This window comes from Bubalus kerabau, chromosome 13 (genome assembly GCF_029407905.1).
Source record: "Bubalus kerabau isolate K-KA32 ecotype Philippines breed swamp buffalo chromosome 13, PCC_UOA_SB_1v2, whole genome shotgun sequence".
In the NCBI taxonomy this organism is placed as follows: Eukaryota; Metazoa; Chordata; class Mammalia; order Artiodactyla; family Bovidae; genus Bubalus; species Bubalus kerabau.
The window spans coordinates 24,031,015-24,045,735 of NC_073636.1; the positions used below are offsets into that span (position 1 = coordinate 24,031,015).

The 14,721-nt window shown below is 43.6% G+C and overlaps 1 protein-coding gene across 1 annotated transcript in view; it reads right to left on the reverse strand.

Annotated features, from left to right (window-relative positions):
- Positions 1 to 14,721, reverse strand: part of PIP4K2A (phosphatidylinositol-5-phosphate 4-kinase type 2 alpha) — a 187,601-nt gene that overhangs the window by 68,405 nt on the left and 104,475 nt on the right. Inside the window, exons 2-3 of the mRNA XM_055543790.1 lie at positions 8,356 to 8,453; positions 6,562 to 6,658 (exon numbers count right to left, since the gene is read on the reverse strand). Of these exons, the coding sequence (XP_055399765.1) occupies positions 6,562 to 6,658; positions 8,356 to 8,453 (195 nt within the window). The remainder of the gene's footprint in view (positions 1 to 6,561; positions 6,659 to 8,355; positions 8,454 to 14,721) is intronic.

Here is a 14,721-nt window from a genome sequence, read left to right on the forward strand (position 1 = left end):
GAAGAGCCAAGATGCAAACCAGATTCCCAACTCCTAGGAAAATGTTCTTTCTCCCGAGCCGGGCTACCTGTTTCATGGACCTGCCACCTGGAAGCCAGTCGCTGACTCATTGACAACTCAGAATTATAATTACATGCCTCAAATCACACGGGCCAGGGGCCAGGAGCCAGAGCCTGGATCGGACCGCCTCTGGCTTTGCATTTGATGGTCTGAGTGAGCAGATGGTCCTCTGACCCCATCAGAGAGGGCAAGGCCAACACTCAAACAAGAACTTCATCATCAAGGATTAAAAGCCCACTGGGTTTAAATCCTTGGGTTACCCTCCTGGGGAATTTCAAAGAAAGTCTGAGCAGTGATCCCAGGCGTGGAATGGCTTTCATTGCAGAGGCGGGTGAGACGCAGTGCAATTGAACACTTATTAATAATGAAACAACTAAGCAGAAAAGAAGGACACAGAAACGAATGGTAATGACCGGCAGAGAAAGACTAAGAGTTACAGGAACATCTGCATGCCGTAAGGTTGCCTTTAAAAAGCTTAGGTTGGTACTTGCCTGAGACTAAAATACAAGAGGCCTGTGTCCGAGGCAGTGTCCGACCTGGACAGGAGCTCCCTGGGCTGAAGTGACTGTCAGTGCTCGGCTGAAAATCGAAAGACTTCACCCAACATGAGTTCAGGAACGGAAAACGAGGGCTCACAGCCAGCCTGAGTTGCCAGGTAGGGCAATTTGTGATGGGGCAGGAATTGGTTCAACACTTAAGAAGCAACAGAAAAAAATCACATGAAAAACACCTGAGAATGCTGGCCGGCTGGGAGGGAGTTTTCCCAAAAGTCTATTCAGAGACCTGTCTAAACTGAGGGCTGATGGGCGCCCTTTGATTTTCAGCCCAGGCAGACTTTCTGTCCGATGTTCGTTGTGAAGTTCATGGTAAATAAGCTGAGAGGCCAATGCATGCGAGGAGAAACTGTGAAAGAGCAGGCAGGGCAAACCCAAGAGATGACAGACAGTTACACAGGAATCAAAGAGCTTACCTGACTCGAGTCAGCAAACTCGGAGCAGAGACAGTACGAGAACCACTGTGTCTATCACCCCCAGATCTAGGCCTCTGCACTTGACCCCAATCCCGGGGCGCCCAACTACATGCTGACTAGCCTCACACAGGCACCTCCAGGTCATCTCCACATTCACAGGCAAAAAACTCAACTTCCTCTCTCCCCTCCCCCATGCCCACACTTCCCTCCCCTGGTGAGTGGCACCCCCACGCTTCTGCTTTCTCAGGGTCCGACACGTCGGCTGTCCTTTGATCCTGGGCTTTCCCTTCTCCCCGTCCTGGGAAGCTGCTCTCAGCTCAACCCTGTCTGTGCCAAGTGCCCTGGTTCAGGCCTCTTCACTCGTTGGGGTATTTCGTAGCTTCCTAATTTCTCTACCTCCCTTTGATGCATTCTACACATAACCGCCTCGATTTGCTTTTAGAAAATCAAGATGTCATCACATTACTCCCCTGTGCAAAATCCACAGGGCTGGGGCTTCCCTGGTGGTCCAGTGGTTAAGAAACTGCCTGGCAATGAAAGGGACATGGGTTCGGTGCCTGACTGGGGAACTAAGATCCCACATGCCACAGAGCAACTAAGCTCTCATGCACTGCAACTACTGAGCCCCAGCTCCGAAACAAGAGAAGCCACCACAACGAGGAGCCCTCGCACCACAACTAGAGAAAAGCCTGGGTACAGTGATGAAGACCCACCACGGACCAAAAAAAATAAGTCAATCTTAAAAAAGAAAAACCCTCAGGGCTGCTCTTGGGCTGGAGAATCCAGTGGAGGTCTTTTCCCCAGTTCCCACTTTGAGTTCCCTCTTTTCTCTCCGCTAGCCCACCACCTTCTGGCTCTGGCCTCCACAGTCTGGTTCAGAGGCTCATTTCTCCCAGCAATGTCCCCTCAGCCCTTCCTCCCTTTCTTCCTCAAATGTTTCTTAACTGTCCAGAGCCAGGCTGGTGCTCACCCCTGTACCTGCAACCCTGGTAAACAAGCTACACTCAGCTTCCACCTTCAGACAGTTTCAGTTATATTTGGGAAAACTACAAACACCATGATAGACTTTAGAGATAATGGTAGAATTTTTCCCCCAAGTTTAGTACATACTAAAGGTCTCTGATACTTGAGAATTTTTGAACTGGAAACAAGAACATCAAAAGTTTAATAAAACGTTAGCTTTTAAAATTATTTTAAAATTAGAATCCTCTGTTACCAATACAAAGAGGAAAATGCATCAAATGCGAATAAAAAGAGATTCTAATTCAGGAGACTCAGCAGGGGAAAAGCAAGCCTGGTATTATCCTTCACAAAGAGCCAGAGGGCTGGTTTCTATTATGTGGTGTATTTAACATTAATTGCACCATTGCTTGGAGAAGGCAATGGCACCCAGTACTCTTGCCTGGAAAATCCCATGGATGGAGGAGCCTGGCAGGCTGCAGTCCATGGGGTCAAGAAGAGTTGGACACAACTGAATGACTTCACTTTCACTTTTCACTTTCATGCATTGGAGAAGGAAATGGCAACCCACTCCAGTGTTCTTGCCTGGAGAACCCCAGGGACGGGGGAGCCTGGTGGGCTGCCGTCTATGGGGTCGCACAGAGTTGGACACGACTGAAGCGACTTAGCAGCAGCAGCACCATTGCAACCCTGCCTAACTTTTTGGTTTCCACTGGGCAATCCTCTTCTGCAGCTCAGAAATTTTAACTGACGTCTCCAGCTGACTTGCCGGGCCTGTCATTAACAGGCTCCGGTACTCAGAGACTGCAAAGAGGGATGCTGTTCTTCTTTCTTGAAGAACATTAACAATCAAGACATCTGGGTTTCTGTAAATCTCATCAGCATCCATTACAGAATCTGTCATGTAATGTTTTTTTCAAAAGGAATTTGTTCATCCTATCTCTTCCTCTGCATTCCCTATGTCTATCACAGAGCCCGACACACAGTAGGTGCAAATAAACACACTGAGTTGATAATTGTGCATGAAAACACCCACCTATGGGGGCTAGAGTGGCAGAGATCAAAGAAAAACTATAGCAACAGTAACGGTGGAGGCTTCTGGGGGAGCATTCATCTTGAAAGACATCTTAAAAGAATGATATGGAGAGACACTGTCCCAACAATGATCGGAAGAATATATGTCAACTCTGAGCATATCACAAACCAAAGTCATTTTAACAAGCGCTGACAAGTTGGAGAAAGTTCTGAATCTGGAAGCACTGGGCATACGTACATGCACACACACACACAGGTTTACATATGTATGTTAAGTGATACGCTTGTTAATAATAAGTTAATAACAACTGAAACAGTTGCTTGACTTTAACAGCAGGAAGGAGTTCTATTTTTTAAAAGACATTCAAGGAATCAAAACCAAAGGAAAGACAACAAATGTTTATGGAGACAGCAGGGAAGCCTCTCAGTTTTAGAAGCTGGCTGCGGAGGTCGGTTGTTTAATCACTATGTCCTACTTTGATCAGATGGATGGATACTGACTTGTTTTCAGGTGCAGCAAAACGGCATTTACAAACCAAAGCAGGTGGTGAACATTTACGCCTTTGATTTAATAAGAAGGTTTGGATGTGAACTGGATGGTGGGCTCCCTTACTACACATAGATTTAAAAGTCCTTTGTCCAGAAAGTAAGCACTTCAGAAAAATAAACACAGCAAGGCAACGGGAACATGGAGGGGCCTGGGCCCCTCGAGCAATCCAGAGTCTCCAAAAGACGAGGAGACTTCGGATCATTGATCCCACTTTCCAAATCAGATTGGGAAAAGAGGGTTCAACTTGATACTAGGTGACAACTGATAACTGTTACCCGTTCTGGCCACAACGAATGAAGTGTCCCGGGAGAAGTGACTCCACAACAGAGGAGCTGACACGACCTCCCCTCCGGTCTGGGCCCCACGCGGTGCCGCCGCTCCCACCCCCACCCACGTGCACGCGGTGCCACCGCCCCGCCCCCCCCCGGCGCCCACGTGCACGCAGCACCTCTGCGTGGCCGGCTAGGTGTATGCAGGCGCCCGGAGGCACCAACCCAGAGCCAGAGTTGGCACAAGTTCCTCCCTTTTTCCAAACCGAGTAGGCAATAAAGTGGGTTGAGCCTCACATATAAGATCTTGTCTTCAGTTAGGGGCCCTGCCCCGGCTGAATGTATTTTAAGAGGTATAGACATTGAGAAAGGAACACAGAAACGGGGAGGGAGGCCTGAACTCTCGGCCCTCCTTACCTGCTGATTCCGTAACCGCAGATTCCACCAACCACAATTTGACCCGCAGTAGGTGGAATCCGTGGGTGCGGAGGAACTGCATATGTCTGGTTTACGGAAATTACTTTAAACACCCACTTAAAAAAAAAAAATACAGTTGCCAAAGAGAAAGCAGCAATCTAAATGCCAAAAGCACCAAACATGGCTGAGGGAAGGAGTGGTGTTCAAATGATTAATTACACTCACACTGGTTTTCCCTTGTACTGATCTCTCAGGCTAAGAGCTTAACAGACTTGCCAATTAGTTACATGTGAATCACCCTCCATTTGCCTAATTTGCCTTCAAAGTTTGTACTCCGCTATTTGCCCTTACTTAAATGTCAACTTACATGGTTTTGTTTTTAGGGAGAAGAGAGAGAAACCAGCCTGGTGTCCTAATATTTCAGCAACTAAAGATCTAATGGGTCCCTTTTAGATCTCATTTAACAGGGCTGGTTCTCAGAAGAAATATGACTTCATTGTGGTAATGAGTTGAGGAATCTAACAAGATCCTGTTGCATAGGCCCTGAAGTCAGTTTCCATGAAACGCCAGTGTAGCTATTTTATTTGGAAAAAAAAAATTTTTTTTAAAGAGGGGAGGGTGAACAAAGGAAGAAACACACTTGAATGCAGTGTCAGAGAGAGTAGATTTTCTTAGGAAGTCAGTTATCAGTTGTTATTCTTTTTAAAGTACATAGTTTATTTTCACATGGCCTCTTGAAATGTAGTTAACAGTTCTTACATAATAGAGAATTATTCCTTTTTATTTTATATGAAATATATTCTCTCTATATATATTTTCTAATATATTACTATTCCAAAATTTATCCTTTAAAGGTGACTTGCTTTTGCAGCAGTAAACGTCAAGTCCAAGTGTGACTGATGTTCTTTCTCTCTTACACATGAAGCCCACACGTGAATGCTGGCTCCACCTCAGTTTTTAAAAGCAAATCTCGTGACCACATCCTCCCTGCAGGCTTCCCTTCCACCCTCTCTGGGGCGCACTGGAGCCTCTGCTCAGAACCTGGGTCTGGTCCACAGAGGAGGGAATGTCACCCGCAGCCTGGCCAGCATCATGTGTGTGTGTGTGTGCTAAGTCACTTCAGTTGTGTCCAAATCCGTGCAACTCTATGGACTCTAGCCCGCCAGGCTCCTCTGTCCATGGGATTTTCCAGGCAAGAATACTGGAGTAGGTTGTCACATCCTCCTCGAGGGGACCTTCCCAGCCTAGGGATCCTTTTTCAAAACATGGTGGTTTGAAGGCTTCTCAGGCGTGAATGAGCCTATGAGAAATTCTTGAAAACTTTCAACAGTGGGACAGGACGGGGAGGCCACAGATGTATAGCAAAGTCTATTAACTAAGCTTGATTTGCCTTGGGGACTTATTCTTTAAGAGAAAGTACGGGATAAGCTGTGTCAATATTCGCCTTGCAAGGTCACCCAGGGAATACGAAACGTGATGGAGGATAAGTTAGAATTTCTGGTTTGGGACAAATGAGAGAAAGTGTTTACTAGATTTAAAATAAATCAGTACAGGAATTCTCAGCAGTCCAGTCCTTAGGACTGCACACTTTGACTGCCAAGGGTGGGGTTCCATCCCTGGTCAAGGAACTAGGATCCCACAAGCCACGTGTTGTGGCCAAAAAGTAGAAATTAATTAATTAATTAAACAAGTCAGTATTCACACAATAAAATGATTGGACTGTCACAAAAGACCAGGAAGCAGCCTGGGTATCTCCTGACTTAGACTTCTGCTCTTAAAAAAAATCCTTGGCCTTCACGAATCTGGCCGGCTCTATGAAAATCAGGTAACTGACGCCAGGTGCATTTCAGGAGAAATGGCCATGCATCAGCAGGTCCAACAGCCCATGACTCGATTTTAGAAGTCAAAATCGACTCCTGGGCAAACATGGGGAGGAAGGCAGCAGAGCACATCTTCACGTGGTGGGGCGCAAGAGCAGGAGGGCGCAAGCACAGCAGTGTCCCGCAGGCCGCTGGGCTCTGGCTGGCGACGGCGGCGCTGCTTGTCACTAAGCCATTCTGCATCGCAGGGCCCTACGGGGGCCTCGGGGAAAAATGCAATGAAATGACAATGAGATCATACTGATAACGGGCCCTAACTGAAAGAACCTTTTATTTCAGAAAGCACACTTAAAAATTCTTCTAGAAAATGAAAGTTACTATTATCTAATTACTTGACATGAAAAAAACATGAATTCTATTTTACGGAGCAAAAGGCATGAGTGAAACCCATTTGAGATAAATGTTATGAAAGCAACTTACCTGGAAATCCTGATCATCGATTCCAAACCTCTCCCGCAGGTTACGGAAAACCATGGGGCAGTATTCCTTAAACTTGAAGTGGCTTGGCATGTTTTCTCTGAAACAATCAGATCGTGGAATAAAGTTCAGATGTACAAACAGTGAATCTGCCACCATCCTGCTCACCTGCAGCCAACGATGTGCTTGGAGCGCCCCACCCACAGCAGGCCAGATGGGCTTCGAGTGAGAAGAGAACTTGCTTGAACGCGATTGTGTTAGAGAACTGAGGTCTATAGCTGCTGCAACCCACAGTAAGATCCGGGGGCAGAAGGGACAGACATTCAGGGGGGACAATAAAAGAGAAGCAAAAGGCTTGCAGAGGGAGGGAAGGGCAGCGGACAGAGTACAAACCATGCTCCCCACTCCTAACAGGTTGAAGTGAAGTGAAAGTCCCTCAGTCTCATCTGGCTCTTTGCGACCCCATGCACTATACAGTTCATGGAATTCTCCAGGCCAGAATACTGAAGTGGGTGGCCTTTCCCTTTGCCAGGGGATTTTCCCAACCCAGGGATCGAACCCACGTCTCCCGCGTTGCAGGCAGATTCTTTATCAGCTGAGCCACAAGGGAAGCCCTCTAATAGGTTACCTTCTGACTAAAGCTTACAAAACAAGACCTTCTCTCACTCCTGGCTCGACCTGTTTTATCTTTTATGTAAATACCGAATTCTAAATTCACATGGAAAGATCCCCCTCAAAAGGTCAACCTTTAAAGAGTATTATGAGAATAATTAACACAGCAGCTTCACGTTAGAATAATGGCCCTATTAAGAAATTTCACAGTTGATCCTCATGTGAGAGAGATTTCTCTGGGGTTCATCCCACTCATTCAGAATTGCTTCCTCCTTTTTGTTCACACATGCACACATACACACACCCCTTTATCGTGGTACTCTGTACATACGATAGGAAATGATGGTAATTTGTACATGTGTCCATTTTTAATCACTTGCCTGACTGTGAACACTCTGAGGGCAGAGTATTCTTTTAAAAAAAATAATTTTTTTTTAAGATTTTTTTTTTTTGATGTGGACCATTTTTAAAGTCTTTTAAAAAAAATTACCGTATTTTGTTACAATATTGCTTCTTTTTTTAGGTTTTGATTTTTTGGCCTTGAGGCATGTAGGACTGTCAGCTCCCTGACCAGGGATTGAACCTGTGTCCCTTGCATTGAAAGGCAAAGTCCCATCCATGGGCCACCAGGGAAGTCTCAGGGCAGGATATTTCTTATCCATCCCTGTATGTCCGGCTCACAGTGTAGTGCCACAGAAGGTGCTCCCTAATGATGTCTAAAACGACATTCAAAAGAGGGAGAAATAGTCTCAATGCCCAACATGGCTTCCAATTACATTTTATAAAAATGCAACTTAATTCCTTATTGTTCTAGGAAGCAGTCATTTCTTTTCATGAAGGAATCATCAGCAGACTTTTGTGTAAGGTCTATAGCTGAGGTCTATAGCTGCTAAAAAAAAATTCCAAGCAATTTACAGCTTCAAACATTTAAATTGTAATGAGAATATCACTTTTAACATATAAGATATTCATAGAGAACAATATGCCATATGGCAAAAAGATATTACCCAAGAGGGCCTGCTGTTGCTTCTCTGAAAATGACAGATGGTTATGTTTATCACAGGATTAACTTCATCAGCAAAACTTTACTCCCACCCATTGAAAAATAATGTGATTATAGAAATTCACAAAAACCATACTCCTGGCAGCCACATTAGTTCTACAAAAGGTTGTGCTTGTACTTACTTGTTAAAAAGGTGATTGTCCACCTTTATCTTTGAATAGGCTTTGAAGTCATCTGGCATCAACATAACAGGGATTTGAACATGGCTCAGTTCATTGATCTAGGAAAACAGAATAAATGGCACAGGTTGTTAGCATCTAGGTGGGAAGCACTTATCTTGAACACTTCATTTTCCAAGGAAACCTGGTGGATGCTCGCACTTCCCAGACCACTTTCCTCCCTGTTCCCATCGTGCAGCTGCTTCCCTCACCCTCTCCTCGGCCACCACCATGGTCTCCCACCTCACACCCAGCTCCAACTTCCCCTGCTCATCCCTGCCTGGCACTGGCCTCCAGGATGGGCAGGGGCAAGAGAGGGGTCCTGGAGGGTGAACCCTCACAGCCAGCTGTCCCGGCTCCTCTCTATCCATCTTCCCACATCCTCTCCAGAGCCTCAACCCACAGCTCCTTTGATCACATGTCCAGGGCAACGTCCCTCTGTAAATACTATCTGAGAAAGAGAGCCTTTTAATTTCTGATATAAATATTTGTGGAGGGACTTCCTTTGTTGGTTGTCCAGTGGCTAAGACTTCCTGTTCCCAATGCAGGGGACGTGGGTTGATCCCTGGTCAGGGAACTAGAATCCACCTGCTGCAATGAACATCGAAGACCCTGGGTGCTGCAACTAAGACCCGGCACAGCCACATAAAGAAAGAATTTGTTGAATTAGTGGATATGACTATTTCTTTATACTTTGGAGGTACTCAAAAGGCACACTGTTATCTATACGGTCTTTACCTTTCTTATGGGACCTAATTTTAAAATAAATATTAGGGTGGGACATGAATTTACCAGAAGAGGAACCTTCAGGAAGAAAAGAAAAGAAACACATGGCCATGGGGTTAGATGACAGGGAAGTGGGTTGGACAGGGGTCAAGACAAAGGCACATCTTTATGTGATTACAGAGAACAAGAGGTTAATCCATCTCGGTTTACATTCCCATGAATGGCTGGGACAGCTTTTGACACTTTTTGATTGAAAAAGCTGAACCTTCTCTTGGTTAATTATTTCTGTATTTAGCTCCCAAGTGATAATTCCCTTGTTACTAGTAATAAAAATCATGTTAAAGGTTTATGTTCAGTCGTTAAGTTTGCAACCCCACGGACTGCAGGCTTCCTTGTCCTTCACTATCTGTTGGAGTTTGCTCAGATTCATGTCCATTGAGTCGGTGATGCTATCTAACTATCTCATTCTCTGCCACTCTCTTCTCATTGCCTTCAGTCTTTCCCAGCATCAAGTTCTTTTCCAATGAGTCAACTCTTCGCATCAGGTGGCCAAAGTATTGGAGCTTCAGCATCAGTCCTTCCAATGAATATTCAGAGTTGATGTTCTTTAGGATTGACTGGTTTGATCTCCTCTTAAGAGTCTTCTCCAGCACCAGAGTTCGAAAGTATCAATTCTTCGGTGCTTGGTCTTCTTTATGGTCCAACTCTCACATCTGTACATGACTACTGGAAAAACCATAGCTTTGACTCTATGGACCTTTGTCAGCAAAGTATTATCTTTGCAAAGTAAATGGAAGATGCATGGTAGGGGTCTTAGTTACAAAAACAAAAAGCAAAATGAGTTTCTCAATACATCACAGTTGTTAACCCATTGCTGGGTTCATAGAAAGTACAGGAAATCGTTAAGACCTGCTCCTTCCCCTAAAGTGAGTTTAATCCATAGGGCATGTGGAGACCATTAAGTAAGCCTGAAAGGAGGGGCTTCTGTGAAGATAAATGCCAATTTCACAGTTTGGGTCAAAGGATAGCTGGGGAGCTCAACCCAAGATTGCAGCACTAAACTAGAACTCTTGAAGGAAGCAAAAGTGGTCCCGATGCCCAGTGGAAATAAATGCAAATGGTGCCTGGAAGAAAGCACTCCTAACACAGTCCTTCAGGATTCCCACAGATGAAGTTCAATCAAATTTGGGGGCACAAAGGAATGAGAGTTAACAGAAAACTTGATATTATGTTCAAGACTTCAGCTAGTAGAACAATCGATACAGAATAGAAAATTAAGACTATGTATAAAATGTGTGAAGAAGGGACTTCCCTGGTGGTCCAGTGATTAAGACTCAGAGCTTCCAATTCTGGGAGCATGGGTTCGATCCCTGGACAGGGAACTAAGATCCCACATGCTGTGTGGCACAGTCAAAAATTTAAAAATAAATAAAGAATAGTGGTTATAGTGCTCATGTTTTATTCAGGAGGAGAGGTAAGATATTAACTGTAGACGTTAAGTATTATGCAATAAGTTTAAGCTTAAACATTAAAAGAATAAGAAACACAGTATATAACTTCCAAACAGAAAAACAGAGTAAGAAAAGAAAACTCAATTAAAAAAAAAGAAACACAAGCAGGAAGAAAAAAAATTTTTGCACAGCAAAAGTGGGACAAATAGAAAGTTACTGATAGAAATAAATCTGGATATATACATAATCACAATAGGCACAAATAAACTAGCAGTTAAAACTAAAGGTTGTCAAAATGAATTAAAAACTATAAGTGATGTACATGAGACAACTTAAAACATAAGTTGTCAAATACATCAAAACTTAAGGAATAGAAAAAATATATTACATAGTACTAAAAACTGCTGGAAAGCTAGCCTAGTTTTATTAATATCAAATAAATGAATAACTCTAAGACAAAACCATTACTGAGAACAAAGAAGGTCTGGACACAGTGATAAAAGGTTCAATTAGCCAGGAAGACAAGATTCCTATGGTATAAGGACCTAATTAATTTGAGAGTATAGAGCAAAAATTGTTAGAACCTCAGGGAAAATGGGCAATCCGTTATTAAAGAGGCACATTTACATACGCTTTTATTGATACAGTTCAGAAAGACACAAATGAAGAAAGTTAGGGGTTTACACAATGTAATGAATATCATTCACTTGGTACTTGTTGCACACCTATTATTGCCAAGTATTATTCTTCCAGATGCTTGGGTTACATGGTGGAACAAAACAGATTAAGATGCCTGCCCTCTGGAGCTTCTGTTTTAGTGGGAAGAGTCAGAAGATAAAACAATAAACTTAGTAAACTACCATGTTAGAAACGAGTGATCTACTAGGTTAAAAGGCTATAGAAAAAGGAGAAAGATAGAACAGAAAAACTAGGGAATGCTCATCAGTACACGGGAAGGGTCACTGCACTATTTAAAACAGCGTGGATTCCAGTAGGCCAAGGTTTGGAGAAGATGAGATTTGACATGGCAGTGCAAAGGCCCTGGGGTGGGGACATGCCTCGAATGCTTGGGACAAGGAGGCCAGTGTGGCTGAAGCAGATTAATGAGGGGAGAGACAGGAAGAGCTGAGGTTACAGGTAAGGGGAAGTGGTTTCTGTAGGGCCTTGCATGTCACTAGAAAGACTCTGGCTTTTACTCTAAGAGATATGGGAGCCATTGCAGCTTCTGGGTGATAAAGCCATGAAATCAGTTAACTCAGGGTTTAAAAAGATCATGGTGGTGGGGCAGGGGCACAAGCATGGAAACAGGGAGACCAGTTACAAGGAAGTGTAGTAACAGCCTGGTTTTTGTTGTTACCATTTTTGTTGTTTTGGCATGGCATGCAGGATCTTAGTTCTCTGACCAGGAGTGGAACCCAGGCCCCCACCAGTGGAAGCCCAGAGTCTTAACCACTGCACCACCAGAGAATTCCTGTAATAGCCTGTTTTGACCACGAAGACAACAGTGTAGTTAGAGATGGGGAATCAGATTGTGGGTATTTACTGAAAGTAGAGACAACGTGATTTCCTGTAGTTCTGGATGGGGGAGTGTCAGAAAGACACTTTGGTCTAAAAGGCTTTGGTCTAAACAGTCAGAAGATGGAGCTGCCATCAACCGAGATGGGGAGACTTCTCACTGTGTTGCTTTTTGTGCCTTTTTTTTTTTTTTTTTAATTCATTTTATTTATTTTTGGTTGAATTGGGTCTTCGTTGCTGCACTTGGGCTTTCTCTAGTTTTGGCAAGCGGGGGGCTACTCTTCATTGTGGGGTTCCGGTTTCTCACTGCGGTGGCCTCTTGTTGCGGGGCTTGGGCTGTGGGTGCATAGGTTTCAGCAGTTACAGCACGTAGGCTCAGTAGTTATAGCTCGAGGGCTCTGGAGTGCAAAGGCTCAGAAGTTGTGGCTCACGGGTTTCGTTGCTCCTCAGCACGTGGAATCTTCCTGGAGCAGGGATCAAACCCATGTCCCCTGCCTTGGCAGGCAGATTCTTATCCACTGTACCACCAGGGATGTCCTCTTTTTATGTTTTTTGATTTTTGAATCATGTTGAAAAATTGCTTGTTCTAAAAATTAAGTACTTTAAAACTTTTTAAAAAAACCCTATGACAAAACATGCATGCAAGCTATCAGCAACAGTTATAAAATATATATTATATCCACATAATACTTAATGTGTCTTCCCTGGTGGCTCAGTGGTAAAGAACTGGCCTGCCAATGCAAGGGAAATCGATTTGATCCCTGAGTCAGGAAGATTCCCTGCAGAAGGAAAAGACAACCCACTCCAGTATTTTTGCCTGGGAAATCTCATGGATAGAATTATATTATGTTGAGCTCTGCATGAATTTTTGGATTGGATACCACCACCCTCATTTCTGGATCCATGCTGACTTTCAAGTGGTACTTGTTCTTTTTTTTTTTTTTTTTAACATAACCAATGAGATTCCAGTTTCCCAAAGATTATCATTGTACTACAGGAAGTAGTATGAAGTTGAAATTGTGAACTCCCTCAAATTAGTAGTTTGCATGGTGTCTTGCTGATGCTGAGATCATCATGGTTCCCTTGAAATTTTAAAATATCCCAGGGCACTCCTGGGGAATTTGCTGCAATGCCCTGGGCACCTTGGTGCATTTTGGGGACCACAGGTATAAACAGCAGCAGATGCTTAAAACAGCAAATGAGAAAATATAATTAGAGAATATTTATGTTCTAAGATAATCAAAATAATCCCCTAAATGCATTGTACTGGATTACAACCTATAACTACTTTATATTCACCCCAAACAAGCTTAACCATTAGCCTGTATAAACTGATGATCTCTATAACCTTTTCAAGTAACTCGTTTTCTTGGGATAATGCTGTATCAACTGTATTTGTGCAAAGCCAAATTACAATTCTGTTGCTATGAAATTATGGCAATAACTTTATCAGGTATCAGTTTAGCCCATTCTAGACTATACTATTAAAATCTCCTTTGTGTTATGGCCTATAAAAACTTATGAAACTTCCACTTAATCAAGACACTAGACTAACTTAAAATCATATAATCTCTCCCATTCAGTTTACTCAAGTATCTTATAATATTAAATAATATTATTAAATATTTAATATTTAATAATATCAAATATAATATTAATATTTCACAGAGTATATTTGTGAAAAATTAATATCTATACATCTTGATGCTAGATGACTTGATGTCAAAGTTCAGAGGGAAAAAAAAGAATCAGAACTGAAAACCAAGTCTTGTGACAAGCACAGTTAGAACAAAGCTGGATAGCAATTAAATCCATTTCTCAATATAGAAGAGAAATAGAAGAGAATAAATAAAAGCAAAGGAAATTTATAGGGTGACAAGGAAAAGTGAAGGAGCAACCAACTTCATATTGCTTTCACCAAATTAAATAGAAGTTGGAGAGAACATAATGATTCCTATCACATCTCTGCTTCTAACAATTTCTGAGAAAGCAAAATCCAGTCTAGAAGTGGGAACATAGAAATCCATTCCTCCCTCCGTCATGCTGCTGACATCTGTGTTGGTAACAGTATCTCTTTGGAAAGGCAGCAGGAAGAGAGACTTTGGGGATCCTTTTTGCTCTATCTGGTTCCTGCTCAGAAAAATGTTTTGTGGTAAAAGCATGACAACCTTCCAGCCCCAATGGAATGTGTGATCTGTGAATTTCCCTCACTGATATGTATTCCACATCCATCCTTTTTATGTGAGCATCCACTCTGCTGGCTGCCATGCAGAGACCCTTGTTCATTCTCACACTGTGTCCAGAGAGGCCCACATATTAATGGAAGAAGTGCCCAATGTCAAGTTCCAACAGTGATAGGTGTTGGAAGGAAGGTCATCAGACCATGAGCAAGCAGGACAGAGGCAGGACCAGGGTGGGGGTGGAGGTGAAGGAGGCGCCAGCCGGGAGCAGGAGGGGGCAGGTGGAGGGGGTTTCCAGGAAGTAGAGTCGAGGATGCAAGGCCCTGAGGATGAAGGGATGAAGTGGAGTAGGACGAGGATTGGAGTATGGCAGCTGGAGGTGTCGGGGGGCCTCTGGCGGGAGGATTGGTGGAGGACAGCAAAGGAAACCAGGCCCGGGACTCTGAGGAGGGGAGGTG